The 21,262-nt window shown below is 35.7% G+C and overlaps 1 protein-coding gene across 3 annotated transcripts in view; it reads right to left on the bottom strand.

Annotated features, from left to right (window-relative positions):
• VPS8 (VPS8 subunit of CORVET complex) overlaps positions 1-21,262 on the bottom strand; it is a 223,960-nt gene that overhangs the window by 118,864 nt on the left and 83,834 nt on the right. For all 3 annotated transcript variants that reach the window (XM_006201017.4, XM_072962166.1, XM_072962169.1), the window contains 5 exons: positions 19,974-20,063; positions 17,511-17,562; positions 6,442-6,484; positions 4,764-4,836; positions 4,358-4,477 (listed from right to left, as the gene is read on the bottom strand). In XM_006201017.4, coding sequence (XP_006201079.1) covers positions 4,358-4,477; positions 4,764-4,836; positions 6,442-6,484; positions 17,511-17,562; positions 19,974-20,063 — 378 coding nt within the window. The remainder of the gene's footprint in view (positions 1-4,357; positions 4,478-4,763; positions 4,837-6,441; positions 6,485-17,510; positions 17,563-19,973; positions 20,064-21,262) is intronic.

Genomic DNA, 21,262 nt, shown 5'->3' with positions numbered 1-21,262 from the left:
CAATAAAAATTTTTTTTAACATTTTTATTGATTTATAATCATTTTACAATGTTGTGTCAAATTCCAGTGTTCAGCACAAGTTTTCAGTCATTCATGGACATATACACACTCATTGTCACATTTTTTTCTCTGTGATTTATCATAACATTTTGTGTATATTTCCCTGTGCTATACAGTGTAATCTTGTTTATCTTTCTACAATTTTGAAATCCCAGTCTATCCCTTCCCACCCTCTGCCCCCCGGTAATCACAAGTCTGTATTCTCTGTCCATGAGTCTATTTCTGTCCTGTATTTACGCTTTGTTTTTGTTTGTTTGTTTGTTTTTGTTTTTGTTTTTTAGATTCCACATATGAGCGATCTCATATGGTATTTTTCTTTCTCTTTCTGGCTTACTTCACTTAGAATGACATTCTCTAGGAGCATCCAATAAAAAATTTTTTTAACTTCTTCTATTCAAAAGATATTGTCAGAAAAAGAACACAAATGAACTCATCTACAAGATAGAAACAGACTCACAGACATAGAGAACAAACTTATGGTTACCAGTGGGTAGAGAGGGTGGGAAGGGAAAAATCGGGAGTTCCAAACTTGCACGTCTTGGGGAGTAATAGAAACGTTAGCTTTCTTGATTGTGGTGGTGGTTTCACAGGTGTATACATCTATCAAAATTCATCAAATTGTACATCTGTAGTATGTGTCATTTACTGTACAGGAATTACACCACAATAATGGAATTTAAAAAAAAAGACATTAGGAGAATGAAAAGACAAACTACAGACAGGGAGAAAACATCTGCTAGACTTATGTAATCTAATAAAGAACTTATATATAAAGAATTCCAAAAACCAACAGGAAAACAAACACAATTTTAAAGAATAGAGGGGGAAATGGACAAAAAAATTGAACAGATATTTCTCCAAAGAGAATATATGGATGGCAAACATATTTTATTTGCTAATATATTTTAATGAAGATATACTCCTCCAGTAGTCAGGAGGAAAATATAAATTAAAACCACAATGAGATGCCATTACACACCTGTTAGAATCGTCAAATTAAAGACTGACAATGCCAAGTGTTGGAGAGAAAATGAAAGGACTGATACTCTCATGTACTATTGGTGGGAATGTAAAATGGTAGAATCACTTTAGAACAGTTCATTAGTTTCTTACAAAGTAAAATAATACACTTAAATGACCCAGCAACTCCATTCCTCAGTATTCACTCAAGAGGAATAAAAATATATGTCCACACAAAGTCCTGATATAAATATTCATGAGCTTTATTCATAATAGCCTAAAACTGGAAACAACCCCAAGGACCACCTACTGGTGAATGGATCAACAATTATATATGCATAAAACGAAAAACTACATAGCCATAAAGAAGAACAATCTAGTGATATAAGCAACAACACGGATAAATGTCAGAAGTATTATAAGTGAAAGAAGTCAGAAAAAACTACAAAGTGTATGATTCTATATAAATTACCTTCTAGAAAAGGTAAAACTACACTGTCACAAAGCAGACCAGCAGTTGCCAAGGGTAGGGATGGGACTAACTACAAAACTGCAAAAGTGACTGGGGGGAACAGAAATGTTCTCTATCTAGATTGCAGTAGTGGTTATAAGACTGCATGTTTGTCAAACTCTTCTCTTGAAATGGGTGAATCATATTTTGTATAAATTAAACCTCAAGAAAGCTAAATTTAAAAACCTCACTTGAAAAAAAATTCCTATATTTAAAGAGGGGAAAATGATTTAAAAGTCTGTCATCTAAATTCTTTTGGGTCTCCCTGAAAATGTTCTTCTTATTGAGGTACATTAGTAGGAAGGTTTTTTGATTAATCAGTTATGGCAGATATAACAGGCAGTGAATCCAGGATTTAGGATTCTAGGTATCATCAATTTCTCCAGCTCCAGTATTTGGGGATGCTGCCAACTTTGATGCACGCCCGTAGAAGGAAACCTCCACTAGTCTTTTAGGCGTTCCAAAAAAGAACGAATCATCTACTCCCTCTACACTTCACCACTACTCTGCTTCCCACCCCCATCCATCTCCTAAGAAACTTGTTTCTCCTGATTCCCTGTTGAATCCACAAATAAACCACCAACCATCCAGTTCAGCAAGTCAGAAATCTGGGAATCTTTGGTGCTTCCCTATTTGTCTTCTCTTTCACATCCAACTGCACAGTAAGCCCTAAATTTTAGGCTGATTTGCCTCCTAAAATATCTTTCAAACCCTTTCATGTCTTACTATTCCCACTATCACTGCCCTAATTCCAGCCACCATTATTTTCTATCTAGATTATCACAAAATACTGCTACCATCTTTTTGCCTCCAGTCTCATCTTATTTCATTCAATCCATTTCCATCCAATAGTCAGGAGGAATTTTTCTAAACTACTCTTCAGGGTATTTTTCTACCTAAAAGGCTTTAATGGCTACCTACTACTATAGTATAAAGTCCAAACTCCTTACCATGGATTACAAAACTCAGTCTCTACCTACCTCTCGGGATTTCTCGCTCTCTGGAGGCTTCCTTACAGAAAGATGTGGCCATAATAAGTATTGATTTTTTTTTTCAATTACTTGAACACACATTGCTTTGTCTTATTTCCAGGACTTTTTACATATTGTATCCTTCTGCCTAGAATATTTTTCCCTATCCTTAACCTAACTTCAACACAGCCTTTGAGACTCCTCATGGACATCATTTCATGGAAGACATCTTCCTTATCTCTCCATTAGATTCTCCTCCTAAGTGTTGCTTCTGCACTCCTCCAGTAACATGCGTTACACTGTGCTGTGATTACCTGTCCACAAGCCTGGATCCTCTTCCCCCACAACGGCAGAGTTTGATCATATCCTGTCAGCCCAGGGTGCATGCCCAGTTAGTACAGTACATGTGATATATACACTTGGTACTTAAATATTTGTCAAGAAATGACAGGAGAGATTGTACTGCAGCCTTACTATCAATCCCAGTATCATAATTCAGACATCAGCATAATTCCAAATTATCATCAGTGCTACCACAGTCCTTAAAAAATGAAAATTAGGTAAAATTCTCTGTTGCTTTCTACTACTTTCTGAACCCCCTGCCCCACTACTTCTTGCTTCTTTTTTTCCTACATGCCAGACACCAAGACCCTTATGTTCTATTCTGGACATCTAAGGTTGCCTAAACCAACTAGATCTGACTTCCATTTCTAAGTTTCTTTTTTCTCCTTCCTATGCAGTTAAAATGACCACTTCAGAAATCAGACTTTCAAATTGAACTAGTTCAAAGTATAATATGATTAGAATCTTAACCTTCTCATGAGCACTTACTTTTTAAAAATTTAACAGTGTATTATTCAACTTATAAAAGCACCATATGCTGATGATATAAATTTACCCCATCTCACAGAGTTAACCACACAGCTCATAATATACTAAGTAAATTAAAACATTAATTATACAGGCAATTATTAATCCATTAGTAATTATAAAACTCTGCTTTGCTTCCACTATTAATATTTAGATGTATTTCCTTCCTGTCTTTTTTCTCCAAATATTGTGCATATACAATAGCTGTGTTTTATACATTTGTGAGCTTGATGCTCCACTAAGTATTCAAATATAAGTCCATATTATCAAAAGCTTTTTTAAAAAACTACAATACTATTTAGTTGGGAAGATATATTACGTTTTATATAATTATTTCCCTGGGGGCATTTTCACAGAGAACCTGGCTCACCCAGATTGGGCTTAACAAAAACTGGCAGACAAAATGGAATCTCTGAAGCTTTTTGTTCAGCCATTTCATGTTGAGTTTGAAAGACAAAGTTCAGAAGTGTACCATATTTGCTCTAGAATTGAACTGATCATGCAACTTTTATGTATTTTATCTTTAATAAAACATTATAATGATTTTTTTTCAACAGGAAGTTTCCTTGTTCCATTTTAACTCCAGTTACTCCAACTACATTGTCACCACCAGATGTCCTTCAGAGCCGTCTTCCATATTTAGCATGCAAGCTAACATAATCTACAAAATCAAAGATGTACCACATATAACTGTGCTTTAACTTTCTGTAAAAATGTGTAAGAAAGAGACAGGGACACAAAGACAGAGACAGAGCAGAAGCAGGAAGGGAGGAAAGAGAGGGGAAGGAAGGGTGGAAGGAAGAGTAAAAGGGAGATAATGAATTAGAAAATATAGCTGGCACAACAAAAGTAAACATTTGAAACCCTGACTTACTGCTAGGATAAGAAAATTATCCCTGCATATGGATTATTGTTTGTCTTTCTTTCTATTAAAAAAATCACCCTGACTCCTTTTTAAACACCTTAGAATCATATTCTCTCTTACCAGTGCCAATACATTTAGAAATTCTCTTGTGTCAAAATGTAGCAAAGTTCGAATATAGGGATAGATTTCTTCCTCAGGGGAAGCTTCTGCTGAATGCAGGCGAATTAGAAATTCAAAAACCTGCAAATTGAAAAAAATAGTTGATTATTTTCTCACCCTACAAAGTATCTTGCTGAAGCAATGATTCTCATTTGGATAAAATAAAGGCAGGCTGAATTTAGTTTAAATTGCCACTATGTTTTAACTTCTCTAACTGCTCTCAGCTATAATTACTGGCTTCGGGGATGGTGGGTAGGCTCTCTGCTGTCATAGCTGATAGCTCCTGACCCATGTGTAACCCTGAATTACAATTTGTCTTTACTGCAACTTAATAAGAGAGTAAAAATGCTATGAAAATAGCACCAACCTGGTTTTTAACCAAGGGCACAAGATCTTCAGGGATGTCACCAAGGGGATAGGCACGACCTGCCAGACAACAGCTACAACAGAAACAAGGAGAACAGATTTGGTGACTTGTAATGGGCCAACATCCAGGGAACACTTTGTTTCTCAAACCCAAGCTACTAGTTTAATTTTTAAACAGGCTCAGCTTTTACCAGTGAGGGCAAGTTGAAACCCAGATTAAGATGACAGTTCAGAAAATATGGGTGACAGGGATGGTGGTGAAATAACACATCCTATGACGTGAGTAACGACTTTCATTTCTTCTTATTCTTCCTAAGAAAAACCCAAGCTGCACTAAAAGGGGAAGGAGGAATAAGGACAGATTATCTAAAAATCTTACACCCAGCATCTGGAAAGTGCTTAACGGCACTATTATCCCATGATTTACCTGTTAAAAGCCTCATGTTCTCAGAGACTTTTAAACCAGTGGTTCTAAGAATGGTGAATACAAATGGGGAATGAGCTAATAAATGTCTGGAAAATGTCTGCAATCGGACAAGCCTTCAGGGAAAATTAAAATCTCATGAGAAATTAACTGCAGTTTTTACCTCCAAATCAGACCTTCCTAATGGCTAATGACTTGCCTTGTGGGCTGAGTTATAAAAACGTCTTCTGAGTATATCATCATTTTTTTCTGTTTTTTTTTGGGGGGGGTGGAGAGGGTGGAGGTGGTATGAATTTTAAACCTTTTTGAACTAGTCATTAATTTTGAATGTTAGAGACAGCTGGATACCAGCATATTCTAAAAAGTTTAAAGTACAGATGATGGGAGTGGGGGTATAGTTCAGTGCTAGAATTCATGCTTAGCATGCATGAGGTCCTGGGTTCAATCCCCAGTACCTCCATTAAACAAACAAACAAGCCAAGCAAACCTAATTACCACTGCCCAATAAAAAAGTAAAAAGAAAAAAAATTTAAATAATAAAGTATAGATGATAAAGTACTAGGTAAAGACTACATATGTTCTTCTATACTAAAGAATCAATTAACAAATGTGAGATAGATCTCGAAGTTAACTCTGATATATATAGAAGCTAAAATGATGCGCCAGCAGGTTCTGCCACCTTCCTGCCTGCCTGCCTGCCAGCCAGTTACCTATCTAAAAGCTCTATCAGGACACAATTCTGAGCCTGCAGTCTACTGGAAGAACTCTGTTCCAGGAGTAAGGAGATAAACATTTCAGCTTACTTCTGTCACTAACTTTTTCTTGATGCAAACTAATCTCCTGCCCTTATGTATAAAATAGGGACAAACACATAACTCACAGAGCTGCTGGTGGTGAAAGTAAAATATATCAGGGCTTCTAAATCTCTGCCCTATTGATGTTTTGGGAGAGATAATTCTTTGTTATGGGGACTACCCTGTGCATTGCAGGAAGCTTAGCAGCATCCCTGGCCTCTACCCACTAGACGCCAGTAGCATCTTTCCCTCAGCCCCAGATGTGACAAGCAAAAATGTCTGCAGACACTGCAAATGTCTGGGGTGGGAAGAGGCATGGTTGAAAAGCACTGCTGCACACAAAAGAACACCGAAAAAAGAAAAGCACTACACAGGTAAGAGGTGACAGTCCCTCTAAGAATACAGGGGAAACTTTTACAGAAGAAGCATACACAGAGATAAATAAATGTAACATCTCTTACCTAATATATACAAGAAGCTTGTTGCCCATAACAACTTGCTCATCTAAAACAGAAAAATATCTTTAGCAATTCTCTCTCAGAACCTTTCCAGAAATAAAACCTTTTTGTGGAAACAAAAAATAAAAGGTAGCATTTAAGGTAAGTATATTACCAAATAACAGAAAGTGAGGTAAGATCACTTTAATAATAATAATATTTATTATTATTATTTTTTTTTTTTGGAATTTCCATTAGATCCTTTTCATAGACACAGAATCGATGAGTCATTCAAGGGTACACGTAGAAGGTACAGATCTGAGTATAATGATCTATGTATCATTGGCTTAACCAATAGCTTGGGACCAAGGGAAGGCATAGAGCAGACAATGAGCTGATCAATTATAGATCACGACCAATGAACTAATATTAAGGCATAACTGTAACATCTTCTCATTTGTAATACGGACTCTTACCACCTACAGTACTCTAGGGCCAAGAAGGCCACAGTTCACAAGTGTTTAAAAACTTAGACTAAACACTCTTTAGGAACCTTCGTATTCTATGTGTAAAATGTAAGATTCTGTCATCTAGTAATATAAACCTATTTCTTGGTTAGAAGAATTTAGAAACATAATTAGACCAAGTTTTAGGTCAAAAGATCAAAATTAACAAAGAACAGAACAGGAGCATCTAGAGTGGGTGAAGTGATCAGTAATCCTTATGGTGTGCAGATTATAGGAATTTGTGGCTGGTGATATGGATAAGCTGCAACTTCTATTTTTGACATATGAATACTAGACATAATGCAAGCAAGTGTACCTCTCTTATTTAATGAATAATCCTTTATAAATACTCTAAATATGTTGTTACATGTGCAAATAAACTTGAATTGCTCAAAATTATATGAATAATTACATTCCACTTCAATTCTGAACCTTTTTTAGTTAATAAAATTTAATTTTTAGAGAAGTTTTAATTATATTCACAGCGAAGTTGAGAGGAAGGTATAGAGATTTCCCACATATCCTTTATCCCTAGACCATACAATCTCCCCCACAATCAACACAGTGCACCAGTGGTACATTTCTTATAATCAGTGAACCTACTACATTGATGTATCATTATCACCTAAAGTCCATAGTTTATATTAGAGTTCACTTTTGGTGGTGTACATTCTGTGGGTTTTGACAAAGTATAATGACATACATCGACCATTATAGTATCATGGAGAATAGTTTTGCTGCCCTAAAAAAATCTTGTGCTTCACCTATTCATCCCTCCATCTCTTCAATCCCTAGTAAACACTGATCCTTCTGCTGTTTCCACAGGTTTGTCTTTTCCACAATGTTATATAATTGAAATCATACAGGATGTATGTATTTCACTGGCTTCTTTCACTGAGTGATACATTTAAGTTTCCTCCATGTCTTTTCATGGCTTGATAGCTCATTTATTTTTAGTGCTGAATAGTAATCCATCGTATGGATGTACACAGTTTATTCATCCATTCACCTACTATAAACATCTTGATTGGTTTCAAGTTTTGGCAACTATGAAAAGAGCTACTATAAACATCTGTGTGCAGGTTTTTGTGTGAATAAGTTCTCATCTCCTTTGGTTAAATACCAAGGAGTGTGATTACTGGATCATACAGTTAGAGTATATTTAGCCTTGTAAGAAATTGCCAAACTGTCTTCCACAGTGGCTCTACCATTTTGCATTCCCATCAGCAGTAAATGAGAGTTCCTAATGCTCCACATCCTAGCCAGCATTTGGGGTTGTCAGTGTTGCAGATTTCAGTCATTCTAATAGGTGAGTGTACTGTTGTTGTAATTTGTAATCCCATTGTTGTTTTAATTTGTAATTCACTAGTAATGCTGAACATCTTTTTTACATGCTACTTGCCATCTGTAGATCTTTGGTGAAATGTCTGTTTGGGTCTTTGCTCATTTTTTAATTGGGTTGTTCATTTTCTTACTGTTGAATTTTAAGAGTTATCTGTATATTTTGGGTAACAGTCTTTAGCAAGTATTTTCATATCAATCATCCTCAGTCTGTGGATTATCTTCTCATTCTCTCAGTATGTCTTTTGCAGAGCAGAAGTTTTTAATTTTAATGAAGCCCAGCTTATCAATTATTTCTTTCATGAATGACATCTTTCTTTCATGGTGTTGTAGCTAAAAATTCATCACCATAACTACAGTCAATTAGGTTACCTCCTATGTTATCTTCTATATATTTTATAGTTTTGCATTTCACAATTACATCTATGATCCACTTTGATTTAATTTTTGTGAAGAGTGTAAGGTCTGAGTCTAGATTCATTTTTTGTCTGTGGATGTCCAGTTGTTCCAGCACCATTTGTTGAAAAGACTATCTTCATGCCAATACATTGCCTCTGCTGCCTCAGAGATCAGTTGACTATGTTCATGAGAGTCTATTTCTGGGCTCTCTATTTTATTCTACAGATCTATTTTTCTATTTTTTTTTTTTTTGCCAACATCACACTGTCTTAATTATTGTAGCTTTATATTGTCTGGAAGTCAGGTAGAGTCAGTCCTCCAACTTTGTTCTTATATTTCAATACTGACTTAACTCTTCTGAGTCTTTTGCCTCTCCATATAAGTTTTAGAATAAGTTTGTCGATATCCAAAAAAAAAAAAAAAACGTGCTGGGATTTTGATTGGGATTGCATTGAATCTACAGATCAGGGATGGAAGTAAATGACATCTTGGCAATACTGAGTCTTCCTATCCATGAATACAGACTATCTCTCCATTTATTTAGTTCTTCTTTGACCTCTTTCATCAGTGTTCTGTAGTTTTCCTCATATAGATCTTGTACATATTTTGTCATATTTACACACAGGTATATCATTTTTTAATGTACTAATATAAATGGTAATGTGTTTATAATTTCAAATTCCACTTGTTTGCTGCAGGTGTATAGTAAAGCAACTGACTTTTGCATATTAACTTTGTATCTGCAATCCTGCAGCAATTACTTAAAAGTTTCAGGAATTTATTGGTCCATTTTTTTCAGAAATTTCATCAATTTCTACATAAATGATCATGTCACCTGTGAACAAAACCAGTTTATTTCTTCCTTCCCAATCCATATACCTTTCATGTGCTTTACTTGTCTTTTTGCACCAGCTAGGACAGACAGTATGATGCTGAGAGCAGTGGACACCCTTGCCTTGTTCTTCAGCATTAAGTTCCAGACCATTAAGTATGATGTTAGCTGTAGGATTTTGTAGATGGTTTTCATCAAGTTGAGGAAGTTTCTCTCCATTCCTAATTTGCAGAGTTTTTGTCATGAACAAGAGTTGGATTTTGTCTAAAGCTTTTTCTACATCTATTAATATGATCATGTGATTGTATTCTCTAGCCTATTGATGTGATGGAATACCTCAACTGATTTTCAAATGTTGAAGCACCCCTGCATACCTGGGATAAATCTCACTTGGTTGTGGTGTATAATTCTTTTTACACCTTGTTAGAGTCAATTTGCAAATATCTTATTGAGGATTTCTGCATCTGTGTTCATGAGAGATACTGGCCTGCAGTTTTCTTTCCTTGTAGTGTCTTTGGTTTTGATATTAGGATGATGCGGGCCTCACAGAAAAAGTTAATTTCTGAAAGGCACACATGATGCACTAGGTAAAAGGCACTACAGGAAGTAAACCTTTAGTAAGGTGGCGGTAAGGTCTGAGGAGAGGGGGACTCTACTAGAGTCCTGATTAGGTCTCAGTCTTCTGGCAGACCTGTGCCCCTGGAATGTGAACTTCACCAGTGCTTCTCAGTTGTTTCCCCCCGGCGCCTTAGGTGGACCGCATGGGTGAAAAGTGCTGGAGTTGGGTATTTCCCTTTTCCCAGGTAAGTCAGGCTCTGATGAAAACCAAAGCAGAGGTTGGCAAAACAGTTTTTTTCCTGAAGATGGTTTAATTGAGAAAAACAGAATACTCTGGCATATTTCAAAATGGTCCTTTCCCCGACCCTCCTGCAGAAACATAAGGGATTTTTCTCTCATGATCATTGTGAGAACCTGGTAGTAGTCCTGGAGGTAAATTTTTAAGAAATTGTGGAGGCTTCCCTGTGACCAGGCCCTCCTGGAATTTTTAAATCTCAGACTTGTTCACGGTGAGCCTGTAGCACATCATCAATTGCAGTTTCGATTTTGCTACCCTAGCACTGGTTCCTGCAGAGGTGTCTGCTCAAGTAAGTTGTGATTCTCTGTATCTGCCTGTCTCTCTAGTTTTTGCTGCAGTGGTTGGGCCACTTAGATCTCTGGCAGATCTAAGAAGAGCTGTTGATTTTTCAGTTTGTTGAGCTTTTTACTTGTTCGTAGGTCAGAGTGGTGATCTCTAAACTCCTGATATGCCAGACCAAAAACCAAAAGTCCCAAATGTTATCTGATCCAACTCAATTAGCCATGTTTATTGGCTAATTAGATAGACCTTTACAGCTAGAAATCTCAGCTAGGATGTATCTAGCTCATGATATTCCTAGAGAGAGTTAAGTTTACTTGTTTAACATATCCATCTCCATTATTCCATTACTTTGAAGTTTAAGGGCAGGGAGTCTGTCTATCTCTGTGGTCCTAGTATCCAGCACAGTGTCTGACACACAGTAAATTCACACTAAATGTATACTGAACTGTACTAACATAGTACTTAATTTTCCTGACCCCCTTTCTAATTCTCTCTCCCCAATATCTTTTTTAGACAATTTTCTGTTGCAAAAGTTAATCCATTCTGTTTGAGGCTGTTACTATTTTGCTTTCATTTTTGCTACCTATATATGTGAAAGACAATTTTCAAGTTTGTTTCAAAAAGATTAGTTTCAGGGCTACTATTATACATGAAGTACTGACTGCCAAATGATCCTCCCTGCCCCTGCCCTTACAAAAGAAAAAGTTATAAAACCTGGACGTAATACAAAGAGTAACTATCTGAAGCTGCTGAAGAGGGAACAGAGGTAGACAAACTGATGGGGAATTCACACTCACTGGGAGGAGGACAGACTGGCAGCCATAAAAGTAACTGCACAGAGGCAGTCGGGGTGGGGTGGGGGAGGGGTAGAAAAACCCCTAATCTTTCTGGCACAGAGGACCAGAAAATTGAAGCCAGGAAACCACAAATGTGGAAGAAAGTAGAACCTCAAAAAGGAAAGAGTCAAAGAGGGGGTTACCCAACTATCTACTGGCATCTGTGACTGTTCCCTAAATCACTACGTATAAACAAGGAAGAATCAAAGCAGCTCAGCCAGAGAAGAAGTTAGAACCAAGACTGGAGCTCCCTCCCTGACGGTCCTGGGGTGTGAAGAAAAGCCGGCTCTGGTGCAGAATTCACATGTGCTAGAGGAGTGGAGGCAGTGAAGTACACAAATAAATGATCATCACTTGCGGCTTTCAGCCTGCAACTAAGTGCAGTCTGTGTGGCAAGCGCAGCAGCAGATGGGGACTCACATGGGAAAACCTGTCATCTTTCTGGCTGGGGAACTAGAGAAGCTAAGAAATGTGAACAGTCAACAGATTAGCAGAATCTTGTAAAAAGAAAGCAAGAAAGAAGATCCTCAAACTTGACTACCTTCATCACTGAGTGACCCCTAAGCCACACATGTGGAACCAAATCAAAGCAACCAGTTAAAGACAAACAATCTTTTGAAAAGAAACTGGAGCCCACACAGAAACAGAGTTTGCAATTCAAGGCCAGTCAAGAAAATTACCTGACAAAACAAAGAGAAAAAATTCTTGGTGGAGAAGATTAACAGAATCCAGAATCTCTACAATGTAACATTCAAATATCCAATACAACATTCAAATATCCAATACAGGATACAATCCAAAGTTATCCAACATATGAAGAACCAAGAAAATAAAACATATTTTTCTTAAGAGAAAAGAAAATCAATCAAGTCCAATCCTGAAATGAACAAAATTTAGAACTAACACGCAAGAATTTTAAAGCAAACTATTACTTTTATCCTCAATAAAGCAAAACAAAACATGTTTCAATGCATGAAAATTTTAACAGATAAATGAAGAGATGCAGGAGAGAAACAGAAACAATAAAAAAGAACCAAATGAAAATTACAAAATTGAAAAATGCAATCGTGGAAGATAAAAATTCACTGAGTGGATTTAACAGCTGAGTTGACATGAAAGAGCGAACCTGAAGGTATAGCAAGAGAAATAATCCAAGGAGAACAGAGAGAGGAAAAGACCAAACCAAACAGAAACAAAACCCAGAGGGAATGACCTACGAGATGTAGAGGAAGAACCTTAAAAAATCTGCTCCTCCATAAAAGCAACAAGAATACTGGCAGAAACAGTCAGAATCAACTTTTCCAGAACCCTTGAAATTAATTAAAGGCTTGCAATGATTCAAGGAATATTTATCAAGAAAAATGTCTGAATCTCAGTAAGAACACTGAACTTTATGGTGGTTTAACATTACCTAGTCCCGTCCCCCTTTACCTAGCTTCACTATAGCTTTGAAACCATAGCCTTGCAACTACAGTAGGTATCCATGAAAACCAGCAACCGAGCAGTCACTCCAGGACTATCCCAAAAGCCCATCCTTAGAGAACTGTCACTATCTGACCTATCTGGCAACTCATTTAAAAAGCTCTATTCTCAGGACTTGGTTTTTTTTTTTTTTTTTTTTTTGTCCTGACTCAGAATTTACTCTAAGCAAACATCAGTAACCCCAAGGCATTTGTCGAAAATAATCAGCACAATTGTTTAAGTTTACAGGTGCCAGAGACTCATCAAAAAACTTAAAAGGAAAAACTGGAAAATGGGAGTTCTGTAGGGGCTTTCAAAAGCTCTGACATATTTTTGGATCTCTAGAAGGACAAGTGCATGTACAGGGCTATGGACATACTCAGGAAAGACCTGAAAAGGCCTATAACCTGTGGCTAACTTTGAGGATCTGCAAAAGCAGGAAATAAAGGCTAAGGCAGAATTGTAAACTGCCTGCTGGAGCATTAAAAACTCCAAAATAAAATACAGCAAAAGCTGACAGACTTAAAGTAAGAAACAGACATTTCAACAATAATATTTTACATTTCAATACTCCTCTTTCAATAATGAATAGAACACCTAGCAGAAGATGAGCAGGAAATAGAAATCTTGAGCAAAACTATAAGCCAACTAGCCCTAACAGACGTACATAGAACATTCCACTCAACAACACACATTCAGCACATTATTTTCAAGTGCACTTGAACTTTCTCCAGGACAGGACATATGTTAGGCTACAAGTTTCAATAAATTTAAAAAGGTAGAAATTACACAAAGTATGTTCTCTGACTACAATGGAATGAAATTAGAAATCAATATCACACGGAAATGTGAGAAATTTATAAATAGGTGGAAATTAAACAACATACTTCTAAACAGCCAATATCACAAGAGAAATTAGAAAATACTTTGAGATAAATGAAAACGAAGACACAACTACCACAGCTTATGGAATGCAGCTAAAGCACTGCTTGGAGATTTGTAGCTATAAATACCATTTTAAAAAGGAGGAAAGATTTCAAATGAATAATCTAAACTTCTACCTCAAGAAACTAAAAATAAAGAGCAAACTAAACCCAAAGAAGATGAAAGATGTAAATAATAAAGATTAATCAGAAATAAATAAAAGAGTAAAGAAAAACAAAGACCATCAATAAAATAAAAATTGGTTCTTTGAAAAGACCACCCAAACTGACAAACAGACCAAGAAAAGAAAACTCAAATTAAAAAAGTAAATAAGAGACATGACTACAGACCTTATAAAAATAAAAGGTATTACAAAAGACTACCATAAACACTACATGCCAACAAATTAGATAACAGATAAAATGGACACATTCCTAGAAATACACAAACAACCAAAATTGACTCAAGAAGAAATAATTTGAATAGACTTAATAGAGACTGAACTAGTAATTTAAAAATTGCCAGCAAAGAATATCCTAGGCCTACATCACTTCATTAAAAAATTCTATGATATATTTAAAGAAGAATTAACACCAATCCTTCAAAACCTCTTTCAAAAAAAAACAGAAGAGAGAACACCTTGATTCATTCCATGAGGCAAGAATACCAAGAGACCAAGTATACACGATAACAAGGCCAGAAAAAGCTGTGAAAAGAAAACAAGACTACAGAACAATATACTTTAAGAAGACAGCCATAAAAAATTCCTCAGAAAAATATTAGCAAACTCAACCCAACAACATGTGAAAAAGATTATACCCCATGACCAAGTCAGATTTATTCCAAGAATGTAAGATTGGGTTAACATACAAAAAAATCCTTCAATCTTAAAAACCTTATCAATAAAGTAAATGACAAAGCCCATAAGATTATCTAAATAGATACAGAAAAAAGCGTTGATACAATCTAATCCTTCATGCTAAAAACATTCAATAAACCAGGGATAGAATGAACTTCCTCAAACTGGTAAGGCCATTTATGAAAAACTCACAGTTAACGTCATATTTAAGGGTGAAAAATTGAATGCTTTCCCCGCTTGGATGAGAAAAAAAGTAAGTCCACTCTTGCCACTTCTGTTCAACACTGTACTGGAGGTCCTAGCCAAGCCAGTTAGGGAAGAAAAGAAATAAAAGGAATCCAGATTAGAAAGGAAGCCATGAAACTAACTCTGTTTACAGATGACATGATTTTATATATATAGAAAATTCTAAAGAATCTTATGAAAAAAAAGAATCAATTAAGAAACTAATAAATGAATTCAGCAAGGATGCAGGATACAAGATCAATATAAAAATCAATTTTATTTGTTATACACTAGCAATGAATAGTCTGAAAATGAAAACACCAATTCCATTTATAACAGCACCAAATGAAGAAACTAGGAATAGATCTAGCAAAAGAAGTATATGACTTGTACAACGAAAATGGCAAAACATCATTGAAAGAAACTAAACAAGGCCTAAAAAAAGGAAAAATATCCTGTGTTCATGGATTGGAAGACAATAATGCTAAGATAGCAATACTACCCAAATTGATCTACAGATTCAAAGCAATCCTTAACAAAATCCCAGCTGCTGTTCTGCAGAAATTGAGAAAGCAAATTGATTTTAACAGACCAAAATAAATGGAGAAATATATCATATTCATAGATTAGAATACTGTGCTAAGATGGCAATCCTCCCCAAATTAACTTGTAGAATCAATGCAATCCTAAACACAATTCCAATAAGCTTTTTAAAAGAAATTGATGAGCTGATTTTAAAGTTCAAACAGAAAGGCAAAGGACCTAGACTAACTAAACTAATTTTGGAAAAGAAAAACAAAGTTGGAGGACTTAAGATACCTGATTTCAAGACTTACTACTAAAGCTGCAATAAGCAAGACAATATATTATTGGTGTAAGTATAGACATACAGACCAATGAACTTAACAGAAAGCACAGAAGTAGACCCATATTTATGGTCAGATGATTTTTGACAAAAATCCATTTTTATCAAAACTTTTTTTTTATGAAAAAGGTGTCCAGGTAAAGTGGAAACAAAATATTTTCAAAAAATGGTAAAGGAACTGATCTCTGTATGGGGGAAAAAAATCCTTGAACTTGACTTTGCATCACATGTGAAAATTAACTCAAAATGGATTATAGACTTATTAAATTTCTAGAAAACAAAGGATAAAACCTTTATGATATCGAATTGGGCAAAGATTCATAAACAGAATACCAAAAAAACTGCTGAAACTAGAAAAGAAAAAATAAGTAAAATAGACTTCATGCAGATTAAAACCTTTTGCTCTTTGAAAAACATGGGTAAGAAAACAAAAAGGTAAGCAATGGACTGAGAGAAAATGTTTGTGGAACATGTATTTAAAAGGAGCTGGTAGCCAGACTACATAAAGAACTCTCATAGTCTCTGGTAGGGAGTTCTCCTGCTTAGGACTCAGTAACATTAAGTCAAATGACACCTCTTCCTTACCCTACAAAAAGGGCGTAAGATTTAAATAGGTAATTCACAAAAAAAGATATGTGAGTGGGCAAGAGCACACGAAAAGGTGCTGACCGTCATCAGTCTTTAGGGAAATAAAATCACAACGAGATATACCATTACACACCCACTAGAATGGCTAAAATTTTTTAAAGATTTAAGAAGATTGAGAGTGCCAAGTGTTTGCAAGCATATGGAGCTTTGGAACTCTTGCATATTGCTGAAAGGAATGCAAAATGGTACAGTCATTTTGAAAAACCAAATACCAGTACCTTAGTAAAACACATATTTACCATATAATCTATCAATTCCAAGCCTAGGAATTTGCCCAAGAAAAATGAACACACCTGCCCCCATAAAAATTTATTCATACCTAGGGGTCAGCTATGGGAGATAAGGACGATAAAAGGGATACCTGTGGTGATAAAACTGATCTGTATCTTGACTTTATCAATGTGAGTATCTGGTTGTGATATTGTGCTTCAGTTTTGCAAGATGTTATCACTGGGGCAAACTGGGTAAACAGTATACAGATCTCGTGTGTCATCTCATACAACTGCATGTGAATCTATAAATTTCTTCATAATAAAAAGTTTAATTAAAAACAGAACAAAACTTATTCGTAAATGTAGCAGCATTACTTACAATAGCTCCAAACTGGAAGCAACTCAAATGTCCTTCAACTGATGAATAAATAAATGACAGTATATCCAACCCATGGAATACTATTCAGCAATTAGAGGGAACAAAATATAATACATGCAACAACATGGATGAATCCCAAAAACATTATGCTAAGTGAAAGAAATAAAACATCAAGATTACATACTATATGATTCTATTTACATGAAATGTAGTGACAGAAAGTAAACCAGGATTGCCTGGAGGTGGGACTGTGGGGAAAGGAAGTACAAGGGGACAGGAAGAAACTTTTTAGTGTGAAGGAATTACACATTTCTGCCTTCTATAGTTTGATTAGGGTAGTGGTTACATGATTATGTATGGTTATCAAATTTCACACTGTACATATAAAATTGGTGACTTTTATGATATTTACCTAATATTTTTAAACACAAAAAAAGAGGAAAAAATTAAGGCATAGAAAACTAATACCTGTTAGCGTCTTCCCTGCATTCAGTGGAGGAGCAATGACTCGGAAAAGTTTCTGCATTAAAATTAATAAGAAAACAATCACCATCATCTTAAATAAAGAATATTTCTTACAAATAATCAAAAATCTTATGCTGTTAATCACTTTTCTTTCATTGAATTAGATAACCATTTGCTACTGAGATTAAATATAAAAACTTTTAATTTGGGCATGAACTTGTTTTACTAAGATCACTGGGAAATAATCATTGTTGTTATATACCTCCCTGAAAGAAACCATTTAATAAATACCAGTTAGAGGAAGATGTTTGTTGAGATTATTATTTCTAATATAAGATATCCTTAAGTTCCTAAAAGTGCTTTATTCTTTTAAAAATAGTAAGCAAGTGAAGGGATTAATAGCCCACCAAAATGGTAATAAAGATTACTTTAAATTGAAAACATGAACAATTCAGCAGCCACAGAAAGAAACATTATCTAAATTTAAGCAGAACCTCTGAAGATACAAGATTAATGGCAAAACTATGTTGGTCTTCCTGGGAGCTTCCTGTTTGGGAGAAGACTGACCCTTAGCACTGGGAGGTACAAACCCAGCTGTTCATTAGCCTCAAAAAGCCCAATAAACTACTCATACTTTCAGTGGAAAATCTAAATCCCCCCCACACACACCCAAAGTTTTGTTGAACTGGTATATAAACCTTTACCTCTGGCTATTCAGTGATTTACTCATTACTGAGAGCTCCCAGTACAGGTGTGAATAAATCTTGTATTTTCTCCTGTTAATCTGTCTATTTTCAGTTAATTTGCAGTCCTCTCCCCACCATTCAGATTTCAGTCTACAGAGGAAAAGTTTTTCCTCCCAACACAAGAGACTGCTTTTACCTCAGAAGCAGTCAAAACTAGAACTAAGGAAAGATTTCAGAGGCTATAGAACTCATCACAAAGATGATGACACTGTTCTTCATTCTAGGAAATCTAGGAACTTTCAGAAAGCACTATAGTTCCTCTTAATTTGGACCTCTTTAAACTGAAATTACTAAATTTTAAACACTATGAATAGTGATGTCATTACAGGCAGAGAATTATAAAAGAGGCATCATAAGATGCATCTAACCTCCCACTGCTAAATTCTCCAAGTAACTATTTAATAACAAATTCCAAGCTCCTGCTGAAAGCCATTAAACTTGAAAACTACTTTTAACACAAAACAAGGCAACCTCAATAGCTCAGTGTTCCATCTGAGATGTATAGTTATAAATGAAAACCAGATTTTGAGGAATAAAAATCCCACACAAAACAAAAACTTCAAAAGCAACAATTACAAAATCCAGCAATCATTTTTATCAACACAGAATGCATCAAATTAGAATCTGTTTTCAAAGACTATTTTGAGAGTAACTAGAAATTGCATTAATTCTTCCTAATTGTGGTTTAATAGTGGGACAGAGAACATTTTTGCAGAGAACATTTTTGCATGCACGGACCTCACTGAGGAGGCAGCTGAGAGGTGTTCAAATGTTAGTATTTATTTGACACACAGACAATCAAGGTCAAAACGAGAGCAAAGGACTGTGGCACTCACTCTGGAAAATGACCAAGGGACAAGAAGTGCAACTAAACCTGAAGGAGTTATGAATTAGAGGGATATTCACCTATCAAGCTAAATATGTTTAAAGAAGACTGAAATATCATAGAATGACTGCTGACTTATTAATACTGAAGGTAATTTTGGATGCCCATTAAATACACAAAAACGTTGACTGGACACCTTCAGCAGATGCCTGGCTCTTCTGACTCACGTAATTAAGTCGCTGTAATAAAGCAATGGGCTGGCAGGACACTGTGTGTATCCACAATCCATTATCCACAATTCTGTCCTCAAATTTAAGGTAAATAACAAGATGGAATGGGTTTGGTTCTTTTTAAAACAAGCCTAAATGCTTTTTAGATGCTCTCTTCTAAAGATTAGGAGAATAAGAAATTATAATGAATGCTATAAAATTCTGAAATGGGAAAAGCAATAAATTAGCAATTAACAAATAATGACTTTCCACCATTTTCAGGACCTCCCCCTCAACAAAATATATCTACAAAATAGCATTACTCAATAGCACACTTACCATATACAAGTATACTTAATAAATTTATTATACTTCTTGGAAGATGTATCATAATATCAAAACTTCTCAGGAAAAAACTTGAAGTCTAACAGGCAAGCATTACTTTTAGTTTTATCTATTGTTCCTTGGGATTTAAATACCTACTTATGCAGGTTAAAAAAGAAAGCAAAGGCAGTAGGTATAAAATTAAAGACTACCTAAAAGTCCTTAACAACAGGTGCAAGTCTAATAAATCTACAAGAAATTAAAAAATGACTGGATGAGAACAAACTATTCAAAGCAAACAGGGAAGGGAAAAAACACTAATTGAATATTAAATGTGTGTCCAAGTTAGGAAGTATCTTACCTCCATTGGACTAATAAATTCATTCATGCCTCTGTTGTACACATAGATCATAGCATCATATAGCCGATTTTCCCAACACATGAGAACTACCTGTAAAAAGGAAAAGTTGTTTGGTCCATACAATTCAGTAAGACTCACCAATTATTTTCTTAAAGCTTTAAGAATGGGGAAAATCTTGAATTCTTTTCCTTAATTTTTTTCATTCCTTCTCTAAAAAAAATTGAAGTTAAGGTAAAACATAACACCCAGGTAAGAGCTATTGTAGGTTTAATATTACTTTCAATCACATTATAGGTACTTGTAAAGATTCTCCAACATCTGATTTTATTTCTTCTCTATTCTCTCCCTTTTCATATTTATTTTACCTTTGGTCACTAGTTCTACAAATATTTACTGAGTGCTTGTATTCAGGTCCTCTCCTAGGCACTGGGGATAACGTAATAGATAAGACAAACCCAGACCCCGTCTCCACCCTGGCAGAACTCCCATTCATCGTGGACACCCATCAGAAAAGGGGCACAAAATGTGTGATTTATGACTTGGGGAAGATACTCAATTACATAAATAATTCATTGACAAATGTAAGTTTATAAAGGAACCTGACTTGGTCTGGAGTATTCAAGGTCATCCCCGAGGGAGCAATATTTAAGCTATGACCTAAGGGATACATGTATGTTAGCCAAAAGCAAAGCTGGAAACTAGGGACTCTGCAGGCAGAAGGAGCAGTAAGGATGAAAGGAGTCTGAAGTGTTTAAGGATGGAGAGAAATCAATTTGAGAAAAAATCCAGGAAGAGGAATAGAGATGACTTGAGTACAGAGTACCCTTTACTCTGTTCCTCTGAGAGCTGCATTACAGCACTGAGTACAGGAGGAGGAGGCTGAAGTAGAAGAGTAGGGGTCAACAGAGAAGAATGAGAAGCAACAGCCAAAGAGGTTAAGAGGGAAAATGGAAGTGAGGTGTCGTACGAGTCTTTCCAGATGAAAGCATGTTCTGGGACTCTTCTCTTCTCTCACTACCCTTCCTCTCAGTCAGTCCCATGATCATGCATCTCTTTACAGCTTCAGCCCTAACTTCCCCTCAGACATACTTATTCACCACTAGACTTGATATCTTGATATCTGAATGCCTGGGAGCTATCTCAAAATAAAATGGCAAAATAGAACTCCTGACTTTGTCTCTCAAACTTAGACCTATCCCCAGTCTTCTAACCTTCTTCAAGGAATCACTATCCACCTTGTTTCTCAAGCCAAAAAATTAGGCATCAGCCTTAAATTCTCTCCTTCCACA

Source organism: Vicugna pacos, chromosome 1 (assembly GCF_048564905.1).
Source record: "Vicugna pacos chromosome 1, VicPac4, whole genome shotgun sequence".
Taxonomy (NCBI): domain Eukaryota; kingdom Metazoa; phylum Chordata; class Mammalia; order Artiodactyla; family Camelidae; genus Vicugna; species Vicugna pacos.
The sequence above is the reverse complement of the archived record's forward strand: the minus strand, read 5'-3'. Positions and strand labels throughout refer to the sequence as shown.